Source organism: Engystomops pustulosus, chromosome 7 (assembly GCF_040894005.1).
Source record: "Engystomops pustulosus chromosome 7, aEngPut4.maternal, whole genome shotgun sequence".
Classification (NCBI taxonomy): domain Eukaryota; kingdom Metazoa; phylum Chordata; class Amphibia; order Anura; family Leptodactylidae; genus Engystomops; species Engystomops pustulosus.
Genome location: NC_092417.1, coordinates 174,014,187 through 174,035,864, shown reverse-complemented (window position 1 = coordinate 174,035,864; position 21,678 = coordinate 174,014,187). Strand labels below are relative to the sequence as shown.

Genomic DNA, 21,678 nt, shown 5'->3' with positions numbered 1-21,678 from the left:
TATCTATCTATCTATCTATCTCATATCTATCTATCTATATATCTATCTATCTATCTATCTCATATCTATCTATCTATCTATCTCCTATCTATCTATCTATCTCCTATCTATCTATCTATCTCCTATCTATCTATCTATCTCCTATCTATCTATCTATCTATCTATCTATCTATCTATCTATCTCCTATCTATCTATATATCTATCTATCTATCTCCTATCTATCTATCTATCTATCTATCTATCTCATATCTATCTATCTATCTCATATCTATCTATCTATCTATCTATCTCCTATCTATCTATCTATCTATCTATCTATCTATCTATCTATCTATCTCCTATCTATCTATCTATCTATCTCCTATCTATCTATCTATCTATCTATCTATCTCCTATCTATCTATCTATCTATCTATCTCATATCTATCTATCTATCTATCTATCTATCTATCTCCTATCTATCTATCTATCTATCTCATATCTATCTATCTATCTATCTATCTATCTATCTATCTATCTATCTCCTATCTATCTATCTCCTATCTATCTATCTATCTCCTATCTATCTCCTGTCTATCTATCTATCTATCTATCTATCTATCTCCTATCTATCTATCTATCTATCTATCTCATATCTATCTATCTATCTATCTATCTATCTATCTCATATCTATCTATGTATCTATCTATCTATCTATCTATCTATCTATCTCATATCTATCTATCTATCTATCTATCTCATATCTATCTATCTATCTATCTATCTATCTATCTATCTATCTCCTATCTATCTATCTATCTATCTCCTATCTATCTATCTCCTATCTATCTATCTATCTATCTATCTCCTATCTATCTATCTATCTATCTATCTCCTATCTATCTATCTCATATCTATCTATCTATCTATCTATCTCCTGTCTATCTATCTATCTATCTATCTATCTCCTATCTATCTATCTATCTCCTATCTATCTATCTCCTGTCTATCTATCTCATATCTATCTATCTATCTATCTATCTATCTATCTATCTATCTATCTCCTATCTATCTATCTATCTATCTATCTATCTATCTATCTATCTCCTATCTATCTATCTCCTATCTATCTATCTATCTATCTATCTATCTATCTCCTATCTATCTATCTATCTATCTATCTATCTATCTATCTCCTATCTATCTATCTCATATCTATCTATCTATCTATCTATCTCCTGTCTATCTATCTATCTATCTATCTATCTATCTATCTATCTATCTATCTATCTATCTCCTATCTATCTATCTATCTCCTATCTATCTATCTCCTGTCTATCTATCTCATATCTATCTATCTATCTATCTCATATCTATCTATCTATCTATCTATCTATCTATCTATCTACCCTGTTTCCCCTAAAATAAGACATCCCCTGAAAATAAGACCTAGTACAATTTTGTTTAGGCTTAGAAATATAAGGCCTCCCCTGAAAATAAGACCTAGCGGCAGTCATTGCAGCAGCTCCCCCCACGACATACATTAGTATTAGTAAATCTTTTAGATGCTGCAGAAGATTGTGACATGGGGAAGAATTCATGGAAGTAAATCACCGGCTGTTGTGCTGCAAATGTGATACCAACAGCTAGCAGGATAAGATGGCGTCATTTCTGGAAAGTGCTTTCACTAAACATGAGAAATTGTGGCCAATGATTCTAAGAAATACAGCAAGAAATTCAGAATTTGGAGAGTTATAGGAATGCTAGAGAAGTAGATTTTTTTGTTCACCAATAAATGTAAATTCTTGTTCATGGAAAAATAAGACATCCCCTGAAAATAAGACCTAGTGCCACTTAAGAAGCAAAAATTAATATAAGACACTGTCTTATTTTCGGGGAAACAGGGTATCTATCTCATATCTATCTATCTATCTCATATCTATCTATCTATCTCCTATCTATCTATCTATCTCCTATCTATCTATCTATCTATCTATCTATCTCCTATCTATCTATCTATCTATCTATCTATCTATCTATCTATCTCCTATCTATCTATCTATCTATCTCCTATCTATCTATCTATCTATCTATCTATCTATCTCCTATCTATCTATCTATCTATCTATCTATCTCCTATCTATCTATCTATCTATCTATCTCCTATCTATCTATCTATCTATCTATCTATCTATCTATCTATCTCCTATCTATCTATCTATCTATCTATCTATCTATCTATTTATCTCCTATCTATCTATCTATCTATCTATCTCCTATCTATCTATCTATCTATCTATCTCATATCTATCTATCTCTCTATCTCATATCTATCTATCTATCTCCTATCTATCTATCTATCTATCTATCTATCTCCTATCTATCTATCTATCTATCTATCTATCTATCTATCTCCTATCTATCTATCTATCTATCTATCTATCTATCTCATATCTATCTATCTATCTCATATCTATCTATCTATCTCCTATCTATCTATCTATCTATCTATCTATCTATCTATCTATCTATCTATCTCATATCTATCTATCTCCTATCTATCTATCTATCTATCTATCTCCTATCTATCTCCTATCTATCTATCTATCTATCTCCTATCTATCTATCTATCTATCTATCTATCTATCTATCTATCTCCTATCTATCTATCTATCTATCTATCTCATATCTATCTATCTCTCTATCTCATATCTATCTATCTATCTCCTATCTATCTATCTATCTATCTATCTATCTATCTATCTATCTCCTATCTATCTATCTATCTATCTATCTATCTCCTATCTATCTCCTATCTATCTATCTATCTATCTATCTATATATCTATCTATCTCCTATCTATCTATCTATCTATCTATCTATCTATCTATCTATCTATCTCCTATCTATCTATCTATCTATCTATCTATCTATCTATCTATCTCCTATCTATCTATCTATCTATCTATCTATCTATCTCCTATCTATCTATCTATCTCCTATCTATCTATCTATCTATCTATCTATCTATCTATCTCCTATCTATCTATCTATCTATCTATCTATCTATCTCCTATCTATCTATCTATCTATCTATCTATCTCCTATCTATCTATCTATCTATCTTTCTATCTATCTTTCTCATATCATATCTATCTATTTATCTCCTATCTATCTATCTATCTATCTATCTATCTCCTATCTATCTATCTATCTATCTCCTATCTATCTATCTATCTATCTATCTCATATCTATCTATCTATATATCTATCTATCTATCTATCTCATATCTATCTATCTATCTATCTATCTCCTATCTATCTATCTATCTCCTATCTATCTATCTATCTATCTCCTATCTATCTATCTATCTCCTATCTATCTATCTATCTATCTATCTATCTATCTCCTATCTATCTATATATCTATCTATCTATCTCCTATCTATCTATCTATCTATCTATCTATCTATCTATCTCCTATCTATCTATCTATCTATCTCCTATCTATGTATCTATCTTTCTATCTATCTTTCTCATATCATATCTATCTATTTATCTATCCAAACAGCACACGGGAATAATGGTTTGTTGTGGGTGCAGGCTCAATAGGACTGGGCCTCAAGTCCTCCAGAGTAGGTAGACGAAAGCAGGCAGCACTCCAGGTCGTACGGTGAAAAAAGTGTTGTTTTTATTCCATGCTCAAAAGTACATCATAGTGCAGCAACGTTTCGGCTCCAAGGAGCCTTTTTCAAGAGCTTGAAAAAGGCTCCTTGGAGCCGAAACGTTGCTGCACTATGATGTACTTTTGATTTACATAAAATTAGATTTATACATATAAAATTGATATATATTGATACATTTCTATACACAGTAGTCATCACATACATATCAGTGCAAAATATATACATCCTGGGACATTTTGTATCCCTAAAGTGTGCATAGTAATGTATCAAGTGTGAATAGATAGAAGGACCTGGTGCAGGAGTCTCTTCTATTAATAGACCGCTCCTCCTCCTCCAGTCTCCGCTCGGGTCTCTCCTGGTATAAATTATATAATATGTATCACGCGCCTGCGATAATCTTCTGGTTTCTTCTCCCTCCTGACCCCATGAGGACGTGTCAGCGCGCAGATTGTTTCTGTAAAACTCCTCTCAGATCTAGACCTTTCCGAAAGTTCTCATATAGTTACCAAGCAACGCGGCGAGGACAGGGAAGCGATGACAGCGCCAAACGTGTAAATGAATGCGGGAGCCGGGTCTCCCCGGGTGACGGGAGCCGCTACATGTCTCGTTACTCATTAACTCCGTAAAGGAGAGATCCATAATACTGAAATTGGACCCTGTCACCAAATTTTACCTAATTAAACTAGTAGCCCACACGATGACATGTCCTTTCTTGTTTACATATAAAAATCTGGGATGTCTGAGATGAGTCAAGTTTAGAGGCTACAGAGGGCTGTCATTTCAGAAGCCTCTGTCTTTGTTTTTATAGCACCTAGAAACATGCTGCTGGTGTCATATTAAAGATAAGAATCTTGTCTTTAAAATTGCATCAGGTTTGTGGTTCTGTGATCTGCAGAACTGGAAATACAAGCAGTAATATCAGGTTACAAGGCCGTGAAGAGTGTATAGAGAGGGCTCACAGGCTGAGCCATCTCCATAAATACAGGTATTTGCTGCACATTGCTCAGATCATCATTGGTGAGTAAAGACACATTCCCATGACAGCCTGGAGTCTTTTATATTTGACAACATACACACAAGACAAAACATATACATAAGAAATAGTGGGGTAACACATTGGGGCAGATTTACTTACCTGGTCCATTCGCGATCCAGCGGCGCGTTCTCTGCAGTGGATTCGGGTCCGGCCGGGATTCATTAAGGTAGTTCCTCCGCCGTCCACAAGGTGGCGCTGCTGCGCTGAAAAGCATCGGAACGCACTGGAGTTCACCGAGCCGGGCTGAGTGAAGGTAAGTGTAAACTCCGCAACAGATTTTTTGTTTTAAATGCGGCGGTTTTTCCGAATCCGTCGGGTTTTCGTTCGACCACGCCCCCCGATTTCCGTCGCGTGCATGCCAGCGCCGATGCGCCACAATCTGATCGCGTGCGCCTAAATCCCGGGGCAATTCAGGGGAAATCGGCGCAAATCGGAAATATTCGGGTAACACATCGGGAAAACGCGAATCGGGCCCTTAGTAAATGACCACCATTATATATCAGCGTTCAGGGTTCATAACCTGGTAATCGGAAACCAATGGCAAAATTAACAGAAAATGAAAGTAACACAAAATTTCCAATAGACCTAAGGGTTCTGATCGCTGCTACTATATACTACACTACTACATTCTGATATGTGTCTGTAGCAGCGTGCTACTGGCACACTGTTACAGATCTTGCAGAATGAGAGGTCCAGGAGTCTTACAAAGACTCCAGGCTATGAAAATAACCAGGAATATCCAAGACGTGCTGCTCAGTAGTTAGAATCACCTTATTTTCAAGTTCGACAATATACCGGACTGTTATATACCAGTCTGTTATATTGTCGAAGTTGAAAATAAAGTCATTTTTTTATTTACCTGTAACTCTAGTTCCAACTATCCTGATGCGATTCTTATCTTTAATATGACACCAGCAGTATGATTCTAGGTGCTATAAAACAGAAAATAGGGAAGTCTAAAGTGACCCTCCCCTGTAGCCTCTGAACTTGACTCATTTTAGACGAAAATAACTCTTCTCTGCTCATTGTCACATGAGATTTTTTTTGTAGGTGAACGGATGAAATTTCACATAAAAGAAAAAGTTCTAGATTCTAGAAATTCATATCCTCTATGAGGGGGTTGATAGATTAATGGGGTAAATCAGGTGACAGGTTCCCTTTAAGCTGTTGAGTCTATTATGAGACATATTTCAAGGTCTTACAATCAGGTCCAATAACAAGTAGTAAAACCCCTGGACCCCCAGTAACATCCCATTGATGTAACGTAAGATTCTCAGAGTTCTAAATGTTTACAAACAACTTTCCATGTCGCTACATTGTATCAGTTTTATCATCAGCGCATTCCGTGACTGTTTCCATGTGTATCCAACCTCCTTCTATTACTTCCCTTCTATCAGATGAATGTCTACAGATGCACAGAACCGGTCCAGCCACAGGCGCAACTCCGCTTCCCTCACATCATCTCCGCCAAGGAGACTTCCCCCGAGATTGTAAATTGCAAAGACCAAGCTTTGAACGCTTTGAACGAGCTGAACAGCGCGAAGGAAGAGAAGAAATCTGTGGAAACCATCTCAGGAGGATTGGTCTCAGGTACTAGAACTGGGGCAAGGGTGGGGGGTGGGGGTCTTAAAGTGACAGTAACCCCATTGTCTAATAGGAAATGGATAATGTGAACAGACATTATTCCCCTCTCTCCCTATAATACTTGTTAAATGTTGTAACCTAATCTAATACTCTGTGGCTCCGTATGATTGGGTTAAGAGAGTTTTTTCAGCTACTTCTCTACACCCCCAGCAAGTAAAAGTCTTCAAAATGAGTGAGGGAATAAATTCTAAAGTAGAATAACTTGTTTTACATTGGTTTGGATAACTTTTTAACAAAATTTTGACCGTTATTTGGGTCAGTAGTTTGCTTCCTAAGATCTGTGTGTGCCCAGACAAGTTTTTTGGAGCCCCCTCTGCACAATGAAGTACCAGTCACATTCAGGGCAGGTGTCTGAGTAGACCCTGAAGACATCCTGCCACAAAACACACCAATGTTACAGTTAATGAATAAGACAAATAGTGACAACACCTCCAGATACTAAGGCTTGTGCCCAGCGGAGATGTCAGATGCCTAAGGGATAAACAGGAATAACCAGTTGGTGGTAAAACAGAAGATACTTAATAGATGCTTTAGCATCCTGCATACTCCAGGTCCCCACATAGCAAACCCATTGTAATCTAGAAGGGTCAGAGCACCCATGCTGACCCCTGACCACTGCTGGCTATGAGAGAAAAGTGTCAGGACACACAGGACATGGCAGCTCGCTGTGTATGGGGGGTGTAGTCACAGAGGGGTCAGAGCACCCATGCTGACCCCTGACCACTGCTGGCTATGATAGAAAGGTGTCAGGACACACAGGACATGGCAGCTCGCTGTGTATGGGGGTGTAGTCACAGAGGGGTCAGAGCACCCATGCTGACCCCTGACCACTGCTGGCTATGATAGAAAGGTGTCAGGACACAGGACATGGAAGCTCGCTGTGTATGGGGGATGTAGTCACAGAGGGGTCAGAGCGCCCATGCTGTCCCCTGACCACTGCTGGCTATGATAGAAAGGTGTCAGGACACACAGGACATGGCAGCTCGCTGTGTATGGGGACTGTAGTCACAGAGGGGTCAGAGCACCCATGCTGACCCCTGACCACTGCTGGCTATGATAGAAAGGTGTCAGGACACACAGGACATGGCAGCTCGCTGTGTATGGGGGTGTAGTCACAGAGGGGTCAGAGCGCCCATGCTGACCCCTGACCACTGCTGGCTATGATAGAAAGGTGTCAGGACACACAGGACATGGCAGCTCGCTGTGTATGGGGGATGTAGTCACAGAGGGGTCAGAGCACCCATGCTGACCCCTGACCACTGCTGGCTATGATAGAAAGGTGTCAGGATACACAGGACATGGCAGCTCGCTGTGTATGGGGGGTGTAGTCACAGAGGGGTCAGAGCACCCATGCTGACCCCTGACCACTGCTGGCTATGATAGAAAGGTGTCAGGACACACAGGACATGGCAGCTCGCTGTGTATGGGGGTGTAGTCACAGAGGGGTCAGAGCACCCATGCTGACCCCTGACCACTGCTGGCTATGATAGAAAGGTGTCAGGACAAACAGGACATGGCAGATCGCTGTGTAAGGTGGGTGTAGCCACAGAGAAGTCAGAGCACCCATGCTGACCCCTGACCACTGCTGGCTATGATAGAAAGGTGTCAGGACACACCGGACATGGCAGCTCGCTGTGTATGGGGGTGTAGTCACAGAGGGGTCAGAGCACCCATGCTGACCCCTGACCACTGCTGGCTATGATAGAAAGGTGTCAGGACACAGAACATGGCAGCTCGCTGTGTATGGGGGTGTATTTACAGAGGGGCCAGTGCGCCCATGCTGACCACTGCTGGCTTTGATAGAAAGGTGTCAGGACACACAGAACATGGCAGCTCGCTGTGTATAGGGGGTGTAGTCACAGAGGGGTCAGAGCGCCCATGCTGACCCCTGACCACTACAGGCTATGATAGAAAGGTGTCAGGACACACAGGACATGGCAGCTCGCTGTGTATGGGGGGTGTGGTCACAGAGGGGTCAGAGCGCCCATGCAGTCCCCTGACCACTGCTGGCTATGATAGAAAGGTGTCAGGACACACAGGACAAGGCAGCTCGCTGTGCATGGGGGTGTAGTCACATAGAGGTCACAGCACCTATGCTGACCCCTGACCACTGCTGGCTATGATAGAAAGGTGTCAGGACACACAGGACATGGCAGCTCGCTGTGTATGGGGGGTGTAGTCACAGAGGGGTCAGAGCACCCATGCTGACCCCTGACCACTGCTGGCTATGATAGAAAGGTGTCAGGACACAGGACATGGCAGCTCGCTGTGTATGGGGGGTGTAGTCACAGAGGGGTCAGAGCACCCATGCTGACCCCTGACCACTACAGGCTATGATAGAAAGGTGTCAGGACACACAGGACATGGCAGCTCGCTGTGTGTGGGGCTGTAGTCACAGAGGGGTCAGAGCACCCATGATGACCCCTGACCACTGCTGGCTATGATAGAAAGGTGTCAGGACACACAGGACATGGCAGCTCGCTGTGTAAGGTGGGTGTAGCCACAGAGAAGTCAGAGCGCCCATGCTGACCCCTGACCACTGCTGGTTATGATAGAAAGGTGTCAGGACACAGGACATGGCAGCTCGCTGTGTATGGGGGGTGTAGTCACAGAGGGGTCAGAGCGCCCATGCTGACCCCTGACCACTGCTGGCTATGATAAAAAGGTGTCAGGACACACAGGACATGGCAGCTCGCTGTGTATGGGGGGTGTAATCACAGAGCGGTCAGAGCACCCATGCTGACCCCTGACCACTGCTGGCTATCATAGAAAGGTGTCAGGACACACAGAACATGGCAGCTCGCTGTGTATGGTGGGTGTAGTCACAGAGGGGTCAGAGCCCCCATGCTGACCCCTGACCACTGCTGGCTATGATAGAAAGGTGTCAGGACACACAGGACATGGCAGCTTGCTGTGTATGGGGGGGTGTAGTCAAAGAGGGGTCAGAGCGCCCATGCTGACCCCTGACCACTGCTGGCTATGATAGAAAGGTGTCAGGACACACAGGACATGGCAGCTCGCTGTGTATAAGGGGTTTAGTCACAGAGGGGTCAGAGCACCCATGCTGACCCCTGACCACTGCTGGCTATCATAGAAAGGTGTCAGGACACACAGAACATGGCAGCTCGCTGTGTATGGGGGTGTAGTTACAGAGGGGTCAGTGCGCCCATGCTGACCACTGCTGGCTATGATAGAAAGGTGTCAGGACACACAGGACATGGCAGCTTGCTGTGTATGGGGGGGTGTAGTCAAAGAGGGGTCAGAGCGCCCATGCTGACCCCTGACCACTGCTGGCTATGATAGAAAGGTGTCAGGACACACAGGACATGGCAGCTCGCTGTGTATGGGGGGTGTAGTCACAGAGGGGTCAGAGCACCCATGCTGACCCCTGACCACTGCTGGCTATGATAGAAAGGTGTCAGGACACACAGGACATGGCAGCTTGCTGTGTATATGGGGTGTAATCACAGAGGGGTCAGAGCGCCCATGCTGACCCCTGACCACTGCTGGCTATGATAGAAAGGTGTCAGGACACACAGGACATGGCAGCTCGCTGTGTATGGGGGGTGTAGTCACAGAGGGGTCAGAGCACCCATGCAGTCCCCTGACCACTGCTGGCTATGATAGAAAGGTGTCAGGACACACAGGACAAGGCAGCTCGCTGTGCATGGGGGTGTAGTCACAAAGAGGTCACAGCACCTATGCTGACCCCTGACCACTGCTGGCTATGATAGAAAGGTGTCAGGACACACAGGACATGGCAGCTCGCTGTTAATGGGGGTGTAGTCACAGAGGGGTCAGAGCACGCATGCTGACCCCTGACCACTGCTGGCTATGATAGAAAGGTGTCAGGACACACAGGACATGGCAGCTCGCTGTGTATGGGAGGTGTAGTCACAGAGGGGTCAGAGCGCCCATACTGACCCCTGACCACTGCTGGCTATGATAGAAAGGTGTCAGGACACACAGGACATGGCAGCTCGCTGTGTATGAGGGGTGTAGTCACAGAGGGGTCTGAGCACCCATGCTGACCCCTGACCACTGCTGGCTATGATAGAAAGGTGTCAGGACACACAGAACATGGCAGCTCGCTGTGTATGGGGGTGTAGTTACAGAGGGGTCAGTGCGCCCATGCTGACCACTGCTGGCTATGATAGAAAGGTGTCAGGACACACAGGACATGGCAGCTTGCTGTGTATGGGGGGGTGTAGTCACAGAGGGGTCAGAGCGCCCATTCTGACCCCTGACCACTGCTGGCTATGATAGAAAGGTGTCAGGACACACAGGACATGGCAGCTCGCTGTGTATGGGGGGTGTAGTCACAGAGAGGTCAGAGCACCCATGCTGACCCCTGACCACTGCTGGCTATGATAGAAAGGTGTCAGGACACACAGGACATGGCAGCTTGCTGTGTATATGGGGTGTAATCACAGAGGAGTCAGAGCGCCCATGCTGACCCCTGACCACTGCTGGCTATGATAGAAAGGTGTCAGGACACACAGGACATGGCAGCTTGCTGTGTATGGGGGTTGTGGTCACAGAGGGGTCAGAGCGCCCATGCAGTCCCCTGACCACTGCTGGCTATGATAGAAAGGTGTCAGGACACACAGGACAAGGCAGCTCGCTGTGCATGGGGGTGTAGTCACAGAGAGGTCACAGCACCAATGCTGACCCCTGACCACTGCTGGCTATGATAGAAAGGTGTCAGGACACACAGGACATGGCAGCTCGCTGTGTGTGGGGCTGTAGTCACAGAGGGGTCAGAGCGCCCATGCTGACCCCTGGCCACTGCTGGCTATGATAGAAAGGTTTCAGGACACACAGGACATGGCAGCTCGATGTGTATGGTGGGTGTAGCCACAGAGAAGTCAGAGCACCCATGCTGACCCCTGACCACTGCTGGCTATGATAGAAAGGTGTCAGGACACACAGGACATGGCAGCTCGCTGTGTATGGGGACTGTAGTCACAGAGGGGTCAGAGCGCCCATGCTGACCTCTGACCACTGCTGGCTATGATAGAAAGGTGTCAGGACACACAGGACATGGCAGCTCGCTGTGTATGGGGGGTGTAGTCACAGAGGGGTCAGAGCACCCATGCTGAACCCTGACCACTGCTGGCTATGATAGAAAGGTGTCAGGACACACAGGACATGGCAGCTCGCTGTGTATGGGGGGTGTAGTCACAGAGGGGTCAGAGCGCCCATGCTGACCCCTGACCACTGCTGGCTATGATAGAAAGGTGTCAGGACACACAGGACATGGCAGCTCGCTGTGCATGGGGGTGTAGTCACAGAGAGGTCACAGCACCTATGCTGACCCCTGACCACTGCTGGCTATGATAGAAAGGTGTCAGGACACACAGGACATGGCAGCTCGCTGTGTATGGGGGGTGTAGTCACAGAGGGGTCAGAGCACCCATGCTGACCCCTGACCACTGCTGGCTATGATAGAAAGGTGTCAGGACACACAGGACATGGCAGCTCGCTGTGTGTGGGGCTGTAGTCACAGAGGGGTCAGAGCGCCCATGCTGACCCCTGGCCACTGCTGGCTATGATAGAAAGGTTTCAGGACACACAGGACATGGCAGCTCGATGTGTATGGTGGGTGTAGCCACAGAGAAGTCAGAGCACCCATGCTGACCCCTGACCACTGCTGGCTATGATAGAAAGGTGTCAGGACACACAGGACATGGCAGCTCGCTGTGTATGGGGACTGTAGTCACAGAGGGGTCAGAGCGCCCATGCTGACCTCTTACCACTGCTGGCTATGATAGAAAGGTGTCAGGACACACAGGACATGGCAGCTCGCTGTGTATGGGGGGTGTAGTCACAGAGGGGTCAGAGCACCCATGCTGAACCCTGACCACTGCTGGCTATGATAGAAAGGTGTCAGGACACAGGACATGGCAGCTCGCTGTGTATGGCAGGGTGTAGTCACAGAGGGGTCAAAGCGCCCATGCTGACCCCTGACCACTGCTGGCTATGATAGAAAGGTGATAGGACACACAGGACATGGCAGCTCGCTGTGTATGGGGGGTGTAGTCACAGATGGGTCAGAGCACCCTTGCTGACCCCTGACCACTTCTAGCTATGATAGAAAGGTGTCAGGACACACAGGACATGGCAGCTTGCTGTGTATGGGGGGTGTAGTCACAGAGGGGTCAGAGCGCCCATGCTGACCCCTGACCACTGCTGGCTATGATAGAAAGGTGTCAGGACACACAGGACACGGCAGCTCCCTGTGTATAGGGGATGTAGTCACAGAGGGGTCAGAGCGCCCATGCTGACCCCTGACCACTGCTGGCTATGATAGAAAGGTGTCAGGACGCACAGGACATGGCAGCTCGCTGTGTATGGGAGGTGTAGTCACAGAGAGGTCAGAGCACCCATGCTGACCCCTGATCACTGCTGGCTATGATAGAAAGGTGTCAGGACATAGCAGCTCGCTGTGTATGGGGGTGTAGTCACAGAGGGGTCAGAGCACCCATGCTGACCCCTGACCACTGCTGGCTATGATAGAAAGTTGTCAGGACACACAGGACATGGCAGCTCGCTGTGTATGGGGGGTGTAGTCACAGAGGGGTCAGAGCGCCCATGCTGACCCCTGACCACTGCTGGCTATGATAGAAAGTTGTCAGGACACACAGGACATGGCAGCTCGCTGTGTATGGGGGGTGTAGTCACAGAGGGGTCAGAGCGCCCATGCTGACCCCTGACCACTGCTGGCAATGATAGAAAGGTGTCAGGACACAGGACATGGCAGCTCGCTGTGTATGGGGGTGTAGTCACAGAGAGGTCAGAGCGCCCATGCTGACCCCTAACCACTGCTGGCTATGATAGAAAGGTGTCAGGACACACAGGACATGGCAGCTCGCTGTGTATGGGGGGTGTAGTCACAGAGGGGTCAGAGCACCCATGCTGACCCCTGACCACTGCTGGCTATGATAGAATGGTGTCAGGACATGGCAGCTCGCTGTGTATGGGGGGTGTAGTCACAGAGGGGTCAGAGCGCCCATGCTGACCCCTGACCACTGCTGGCTATGATAGAAAGGTGTCAGGACACACAGGACATGGCAGCTCGCTGTGTATGGGGGGTGTAGTCACAGAGAGGTCAGAGCCCCCATGCTGACCCCTGACCACTGCTGGCTATGATAGAAAGGTGTCAGGACACACAGGACATGGCAGCTCGTTGTGTATGGGGGGGTGTAGTCACGGGGGGGTCAGAGCGCCCATGCTGACCCCTGACCACTGCTGGCTATGATAGAAAGGTGTCAGGACACACAGGACATGGCAGCTCGCTGTGTATGGGGGGTGTAGTCACAGAGGGGTCAGAGCGCCCATGCTGACCCCTGACCACTGCTGGCTATGATAGAAAGGTGTCAGGACACACAGGACATGCCAGCTCGCTGTGTATGGGGGGTGTAGTCACAGAGGGGTCAGAGCGCCCATGCTGACCCGTGACCACTGCTGGCTATGATAGAAAGGTGTCAGGACACACAGGACATGGCAGCTCGCTGTGTATGGGGGGTGTAGTCACAGAGGGGTCAGAGCGCCCATGCTGACCCCTGACCACTGCTGGCTATGATAGAAAGGTGTCAGGACACACAGGACATGGTAGGTCGCTGTAATGGGGGGTGTAGTCACAGAGGGGTCAGAGCACCAATGCTGACCCCTGACCACTGCTGGCTATGATAGAAAGGTGTCAGGACACACAGGACATGGCAGCTCCCTGTGTATGGGGGGTGTAGTCACACAGAGGTCAGAGCGCCCATGCTGACCCCTGACCACTGCTAGCTATGATAGAAAGGTGTCAGGACACGCAGGACATGGCAGCTCGCTGTGTATGGGGGTGTGTAGTCACAGAGAGGTCAGAGCGCCCACGCTGACCCCTGACCATTGCTGGCTATGATAGAAAGGTGTCAGGACACGCAGGACATGGCAGCTCGCTGTGTATGGGGGTGTGTAGTCACAGAGAGGTCAGAGCACCCATGCTGACCCCTGACCACTGCTGGCTATGATAGAAAGGTGTCAGGACACAGGACATGGCACCTCGCTGTGTATGGGGGGTGTAGTCACAGAGGGGTCAGAGCACCCATGCTGACCACTGCTGGCTGTGATAGAAAGGTGTCAGGACACAGGACATGGCAGCTCGCTGTGTATGGGGGGTGTAGTCACAGAGGGGTCAGAGCGCCCATGCTGACCCCTGACCACTGCTGGCTATGATAGAAAGGTGTCAGGACACACAGGACATGGCAGCTCGCTGTGTATGGGAGGTGTAGTCACAGAGGGGTCAGAGTGCCCATGCTGACCCCTGACCACTGCTGGCTATGATAGAAAGCTGTCAGGACACACAGGACATGGCAGCTCGCTGTGTATGGGGGGTGTAGTCACAGAGGGGTCAGAGCGCCCATGCTGACCCCTGACCACTGCTGGCTATGATAGAAAGGTGTCAGGACACACAGGACATGGCAGCTCGCTGTGTATGGGGGGTGTAGTCACAGAGGGGTCAGAGCGCCCATGCTGACCCCTGACCACTGCTGGCTATGATAGAAAGGTGTCAGGACACACAGGACATGGCAGCTCGCTGTGTATGGGGGGTGTAGTCACAGAGGGGTCAGAGCGCCCATGCTGACCCCTGACCACTGCTGGCTATGATAGAAAGTTGTCAGGACACACAGGACATGGCAGCTCCCTGTGTATAGTGGATGTAGTCACAGAGGGGTCAGAGGGCCCATGCTGACCCCTGACCACTGCTGGCTAAGATAGAAAGGTGTCAGGACACACAGGACATGGCAGCTCGTTGTGTATGGGGGGGTGTAGTCATAGGGGGGTCAGAGCGCCCATGCTGACCCCTGACCACTGCTGGCTATGATAGAAAGGTGTCAGGACACACAGGACATGGCAGCTCGCTGTGTATGGGAGGTGTAGTCACAGAGGGGTCAGAGCACCCATGCTGACCCCTGACCACTGCTGTCTATGATAGAAAGGTGTCAGGACACACAGGACATGGCAGCTCGCTGTGTATGGGGGGTGTAGTCACAGGGGGGTCAGAGCGCCCATGCTGACCCCTGACCACTGCTGGCTATGATAGAAAGGTGTCAGGACACACAGGACATGGCAGCTCGCTGTGTATGGGGGGTGTAGTCACAGAGGGGTCAGAGCGCCCATGCTGACCCCTGACCACTGCTGGCTATGATAGAAAGGTGTCAGGACACACAGGACATGGCAGCTCGCTGTGTATGGGGGGTGTAGTCACAGAGGGGTCAGAGCGCCCATGCTGACCCCTCACCACTGCTGGCTATGATAGAAAGGTGTCAGGACACACAGGACATGGCAGCTTACTGTGTATGGGGGGTGTAGTCACAGAGAGGTCAGAGCGCCCATGCTGACCCCTGACCACTGCTGGCTATGATAGAAAGGTGTCAGGACACACAGGACATGGCAGCTCGCTGTGTATGGGGGGTGTAGTCACAGAGGGGTCAGAGCGCCCATGCTGACCCCTGACCACTGCTGGCTATGATAGAAAGGTGTCAGGACACACAGGACATGGCAGCTCGCTGTGTATGGGGGGTGTAGTCACAGAGGGGTCAGAGCGCCCATGCTGACCCCTGACCACTGCTGGCTATGATAGAAAGGTGTCAGGACACACAGGACATGGCAGCTCGCTGTGTATGGGAGGTGTAGTCACAGAGGGGTCAGAGCACCCATGCTGACCCCTGACCACTGCTGGCTATGATAGAAAGGTGTCAGGACACAGGACATGGCAGCTCGCTGTGTATGGGGGTGTAGTCACAGAGAGGTCAGAGCGCCCACGCTGACCCCTGACCACTGCTGGCTATGATAGAAAGGTGTCAGGACACGCAGGACATGGCAGCTCGCTGTGTATGGGGGTGTGTAGTCAAAGAGAGGTCAGAGCACCCATGCTGACCCCTGACCACTGCTGGCTATGATAGAGAGTTGTCAGGACACACAGGACATGGCAGCTCGCTGTGTATGGGGGTGTAGTCACAGAGGGGTCAGAGCGCCCATGCTGACCCCTGACCACTGCTGGCTATGATAGAAAGGTGTCAGGACACACAGGACATGGCAGCTCGCTGTGTATGGGGGGTGTAGTCACAGAGGGGTCAGAGCGCCCATGCTGACCCCTCACCACTGCTGGCTATGATAGAAAGGTGTCAGGACACACAGGACATGGCAGCTTACTGTGTATGGGGGGTGTAGTCACAGAGAGGTCAGAGCGCCCATGCTGACCCCTGACCACTGCTGGCTATGATAGAAAGGTGTCAGGACACGCAGGACATGGCAGCTCGCTGTGTATGGGGGTGTAGTCACAGAGAGGTCAGAGCGCCCATGCTGACCCCTGACCACTGCTGGCTATGATAGAAAGGTGTCAGGACACACAGGACATGGCAGCTCGCTGTGTATGGGGGATGTAGTCACAGAGGGGTCAGAGCGCCCACGCTGACCCCTGACCACTGCTGGCTATGATAGAAAGGTGTCAGGACACGCAGGACATGGCAGCTCGCTGTGTATGGGGGTGTGTAGTCACAGAGAGGTCAGAGCACCCATGCTGACCCCTGACCACTGCTGGCTATGATAGAAAGTTGTCAGGACACACAGGACATGGCAGCTCGCTGTGTATGGGGGTGTAGTCACAGAGGGGTGAGAGCGCCCATGCTGACACCTGACCACTGCTGGCTATGATAGAAAGGTGTCAGGACACACAGGACATGGCAGCTTGCTGTGTATGGGGGGTGTAGTCACAGAGGGGTCAGAGCGCCCATGCTGACCCCTGACCACTGCTGGCTATGATAGAAAGTTGTCAGGACACACAGGACATGGCAGCTCGCTGTGTATGGGGGGTGTAGTCACAGAGGGGTCAGAGTGCCCATGCTGACCCCTGACCACTGCTGGCTATGATAGAAAGGTGTCAGGGCACAGGACATGGCAGCTCGCTGTGTATGGGGGGTGTAGTCACAGAGGGGTCAGAGCGCCCATGCTGACCCCTGACTACTGCTGGCTATGATAGAAAGGTGTCAGGACACACAGGACATGGCAGCTCGCTGTGTATGGGGGGTGTAGTCACAGAGGGGTCAGAGCGCCCATGCTGACCCCTGACCACTGCTGGCTATGATAGAAAGGACACACAGGACATGGCAGCTCGCTGTGTATAGGGGATGTAGTCACAGAGGGGTCAGAGCGCCCATGCTGACCCCTGACCACTGCTGGCTATGATAGAAAGGTGTCAGGACACACAGGACATGGCAGCTCGCTGTGTATGGGGGGTGTAGTCACAGAGGGGTCAGAGCGCCCATGCTGACCCCTGACCACTGCTGGCTATGATAGAAAGGTGTCAGGACACACAGGACATGGCAGCTCCCTGTGTATAGGGGATGTAGTCACAGAGGGTTCAGAGCGCCCATGCTGACCCCTGACCACTGCTGGCTAAGATAGAAAGGTGTCAGGACACACAGGACATGGCAGCTCGCTGTGTATGGGGGATGTAGTCACAGAGGGATCAGAGCGCCCATGCTGACCCGTGACCCCTGCTGGCTATGATAGAAAGGTGTCAGGACACACAGGACATGGCAGCTCGCTGTGTATGGGGGGTGTAGTCACAGAGGGGTCAGAGCGCCCATGCTGACCCCTGACCACTGCTGGCTATGATAGAAAGGTGTCAGAACACACAGGACATGGCAGCTCGCTGTGTATGGGGGGTGTAGTCACAGAGGGGTCAGAGCGCCCATGCTGACCCCTCACCACTGCTGGCTATGATAGAAAGGTGTCAGGACACACAGGACATGGCAGCTTACTGTGTATGGGGGGTGTAGTCACAGAGAGGTCAGCGCGCCCATGCTGACCCCTGACCACTGCTGGCTATGATAGAAAGGTGTCAGGACACGCAGGACATGGCAGCTCGCTGTGTATGGGGGTGTAGTCACAGAGAGGTCAGAGCGCCCACGCTGACCCCTGACCACTGCTGGCTATGATAGAAAGGTGTCAGGACACACAGGACATGGCAGCTCGCTGTGTATGGGGTGTGTAGTCACAGAGGGGTCAGAGCGCCCATGCTGACCCCTGACCACTGCTGGCTATGATAGAAAGGTGTCAGGACACAGGACATGGCAGCTCGCTGTGTATGGGGGGAGTAGTCACAGAGAGGTCAGAGCCCCCATGCTGACCCCTGACCACTGCTGGCTATGATAGAAAGGTGTCAGGACACACAGGACATGGCAGCTCGCTGTGTATGGGAGGTGTAGTCACAGAGGGGTCAGAGCACCCATGCTGACCCCTGACCACTGCTGGCTATGATAGAAAGGTGTCAGGACACACAGGACATGGCAGCTCGCTGTGTATGGGGGGTGTAGTCACAGAGGGGTCAGAGCGCCCATGCTGACCCCTGACCACTGCTGGCTATGATAGAAAGGTGTCAGGACACACAGGACATGGCAGCTCGCTGTGTATGGGGGGGGGGTGTAGTCACAGAGGGGTCAGAGCGCCCATGCTGACCCGTGACCACTGCTGGCTATGATAGAAAGGTGTCAGGACACACAGGACATGGCAGCTCGCTGTGTATGGGGGGGGGTGTAGTCACAGAGGGGTCAGAGCGCCCATGCTGACCCCTGACCACTGCTGGCTATGATAGAAAGGTGTCAGGACACACAGGACATGGCAGCTCGCTGTGTATGGGGGGTGTAGTCACAGAGGGGTCAGAGCGCCCATGCTGACCCCTGACCACTGCTGGCTATGATAGAAAGGTGTCAGGACACACAGGACATGGCAGCTCGCTGTGTATGGGGGTGTGTAGTCACAGAGAGGTCAGAGCACCCATGCTGACCCCTGACCACTGCTATCTATCTCCTATCTATCTATCTATCTATCTATCTATCTATCTATCTATCTATCTCCTATCTTTCTATCTATCTATCTCCTATCTATCTATCTATCTATCTATCTATCTATCTATCTATCTATCTATCTAAATAAAGTAATGAAGGTGTTACACACCGAAACGTCGCCACTTGTTCAATAAAGTTCACCTTTTATTTTGAAATTTTGAACCATGGAGTGCTGCCCGCTTTTTACTTTATTTATCTACAAGAGGAACCAGCCAGACCCTTTGGGGGCGCTGCACCCCTCCTTATTAGGAGTCCATAAGATTGTGCTGACTTGGATTTTACTTCTTCTATCTATCTATCTATCTATCTATCTCCTATCTATCTATCTATCTATCTATCTATCTCCTATCTATCTATCTATCTATCTATCTCCTATCTATCTATATATCTATCTATCTGTCTATCTATCTATCTATCTATCTATCTCCTATCTATCTATCTATCTATCTATCTCCTATCTATCTATCTATCTATCTATCTATCTATCTATCTATCTATCTCATATCTCTCTCCATTAATCCCTTATACATAACATTTCTAGACCGGATCCCTTATGCGTCTCCTGATAATGAGGATGCAGAGAAGCTCAGTCCTTCCCATCTCACACCGAAGTTGCGCTATTCCCTGGGATACGACCGTCAGACATCGGAGCTGTGCGTGTCTTTCCTGGAGGGTAAGTGTTTCTATACTTGTCACATGGTGACGTGACCTGAGTCCCTGGCGGATGCTGCAGGTTTATAGCAGCGGATACAGAGACATATGAGTATAAATCATTGGACAGGATTAGAAAAACGCATCTGTTATTTCTCTAGAAACAGCGCCACTGCTGGCCATGGGTTGTGTCTGGTATTGCAGCTTCATTGATGTGGATTGGTTTGGGCCTTGTGCAGATGGAACAATAATTTTTGGAGAAATTTGCTGAATATTATAATTTTTAAAATCCCTGGAAAAAAAGAAATGTCAAAACCAATCACAAACCACATATCACATGACTGGTCACTCACAAACAGCTCCTTATATTCACAAGCCAATCACTCGCCACTTCTCGTACACACAAGCCAATCCCAGGCCACTTCACACACAAGCCAATCACACGCCACTACTCACACACACAAGCCAATCCCAGGCCACTTCTCTCTTAGACAAGCCAATCACAGCCCACATCTCACACACAAGCCAATCACAGCCCACATCTCACACACAAGCCAATCACAGGCCACTTCTCGTACACACAAGCCAATCACAGGCCACATCTCACACACAAGCCAATCACAGGCCACTTCTCACACACACAAGCCAATCACAGGCCACTTCTCGTACACACAAGCCAATCACAGGCCACTTCTCACACACACAAGCCAATCACACGCCACTTCTCACACACACAAGCCAATCACACGCCACATCTCACACACACAAGCCAATCACAGGCCACTTCTCACACACACAAGCCAATCACAGGCCACATCACACACACAAGCCAATCACAGGCCACTTCTCGTACACACAAGCCAATCACAGGCAACTTCTCGTACACACAAGCCAATCACAGGCCACTTCTCACACAAACAAGCCAATCACAGGCCACATCACACACACAAGCCAATCACAGGCCACTTCTCGTACACACAAGCCAATCACAGGCAACTTCTCGTACACACAAGCCAATCACAGGCCACTTCTCACACACAAGCCAATCACAGGCCACATCACACACACAAGCCAATCACAGCCCACATCTCATACACACAAGCCAATCACAGGCCACTTCTCACACACACAAGCCAATCACAGCCCACATCTCACACACATAAGCCAATCACAGGCCACATCACACACACAAGCCAATCACAGGCAACTTCTCGTACACACAAGCCAATCACAGGCCACATCACACACACAAGCCAATCACAGGCCACTTCTCGTACACACAAGCCAATCACAGGCCACTTCTCGTACACACAAGCCAATCACAGGCCACTTCTCACACACACAAGCCAAACACAGCCCACATCTCATACACACAAGCCAATCACAGGCCACATCACACACACAAGCCAATCACAGCCCACATCTCATACACACAAGCCAATCACAGGCCACTTCTCACACACACAAGCCAATCACAGCCCACATCTCACACACATAAGCCAATCACAGGCCACATCACACACACAAGCCAATCACAGGCAACTTCTCGTACACACAAGCCAATCACAGGCCACATCACACACACAAGCCAATCACAGGCCACTTCTCGTACACACAAGCCAATCACAGGCAACTTCTCGTACACACAAGCCAATCACAGGCCACTTCTCACACACACAAGCCAAACACAGCCCACATCTCATACACACAAGCCAATCACAGGCCACATCACACACACACAAGCCAATCACAGCCCACATCTCATACACACAAGCCAATCA

General features: G+C 49.0%; 1 protein-coding gene across 1 annotated transcript in view; it reads left to right on the top strand.

The window, feature by feature from the left end:
• SYT13 (synaptotagmin 13) overlaps positions 1-21,678 on the top strand; it is a 46,917-nt gene that overhangs the window by 9,823 nt on the left and 15,416 nt on the right. Inside the window, exons 2-3 of the mRNA XM_072119020.1 lie at positions 6,101-6,293; positions 19,788-19,919. Of these exons, the coding sequence (XP_071975121.1) occupies positions 6,101-6,293; positions 19,788-19,919 (325 nt within the window). The remainder of the gene's footprint in view (positions 1-6,100; positions 6,294-19,787; positions 19,920-21,678) is intronic.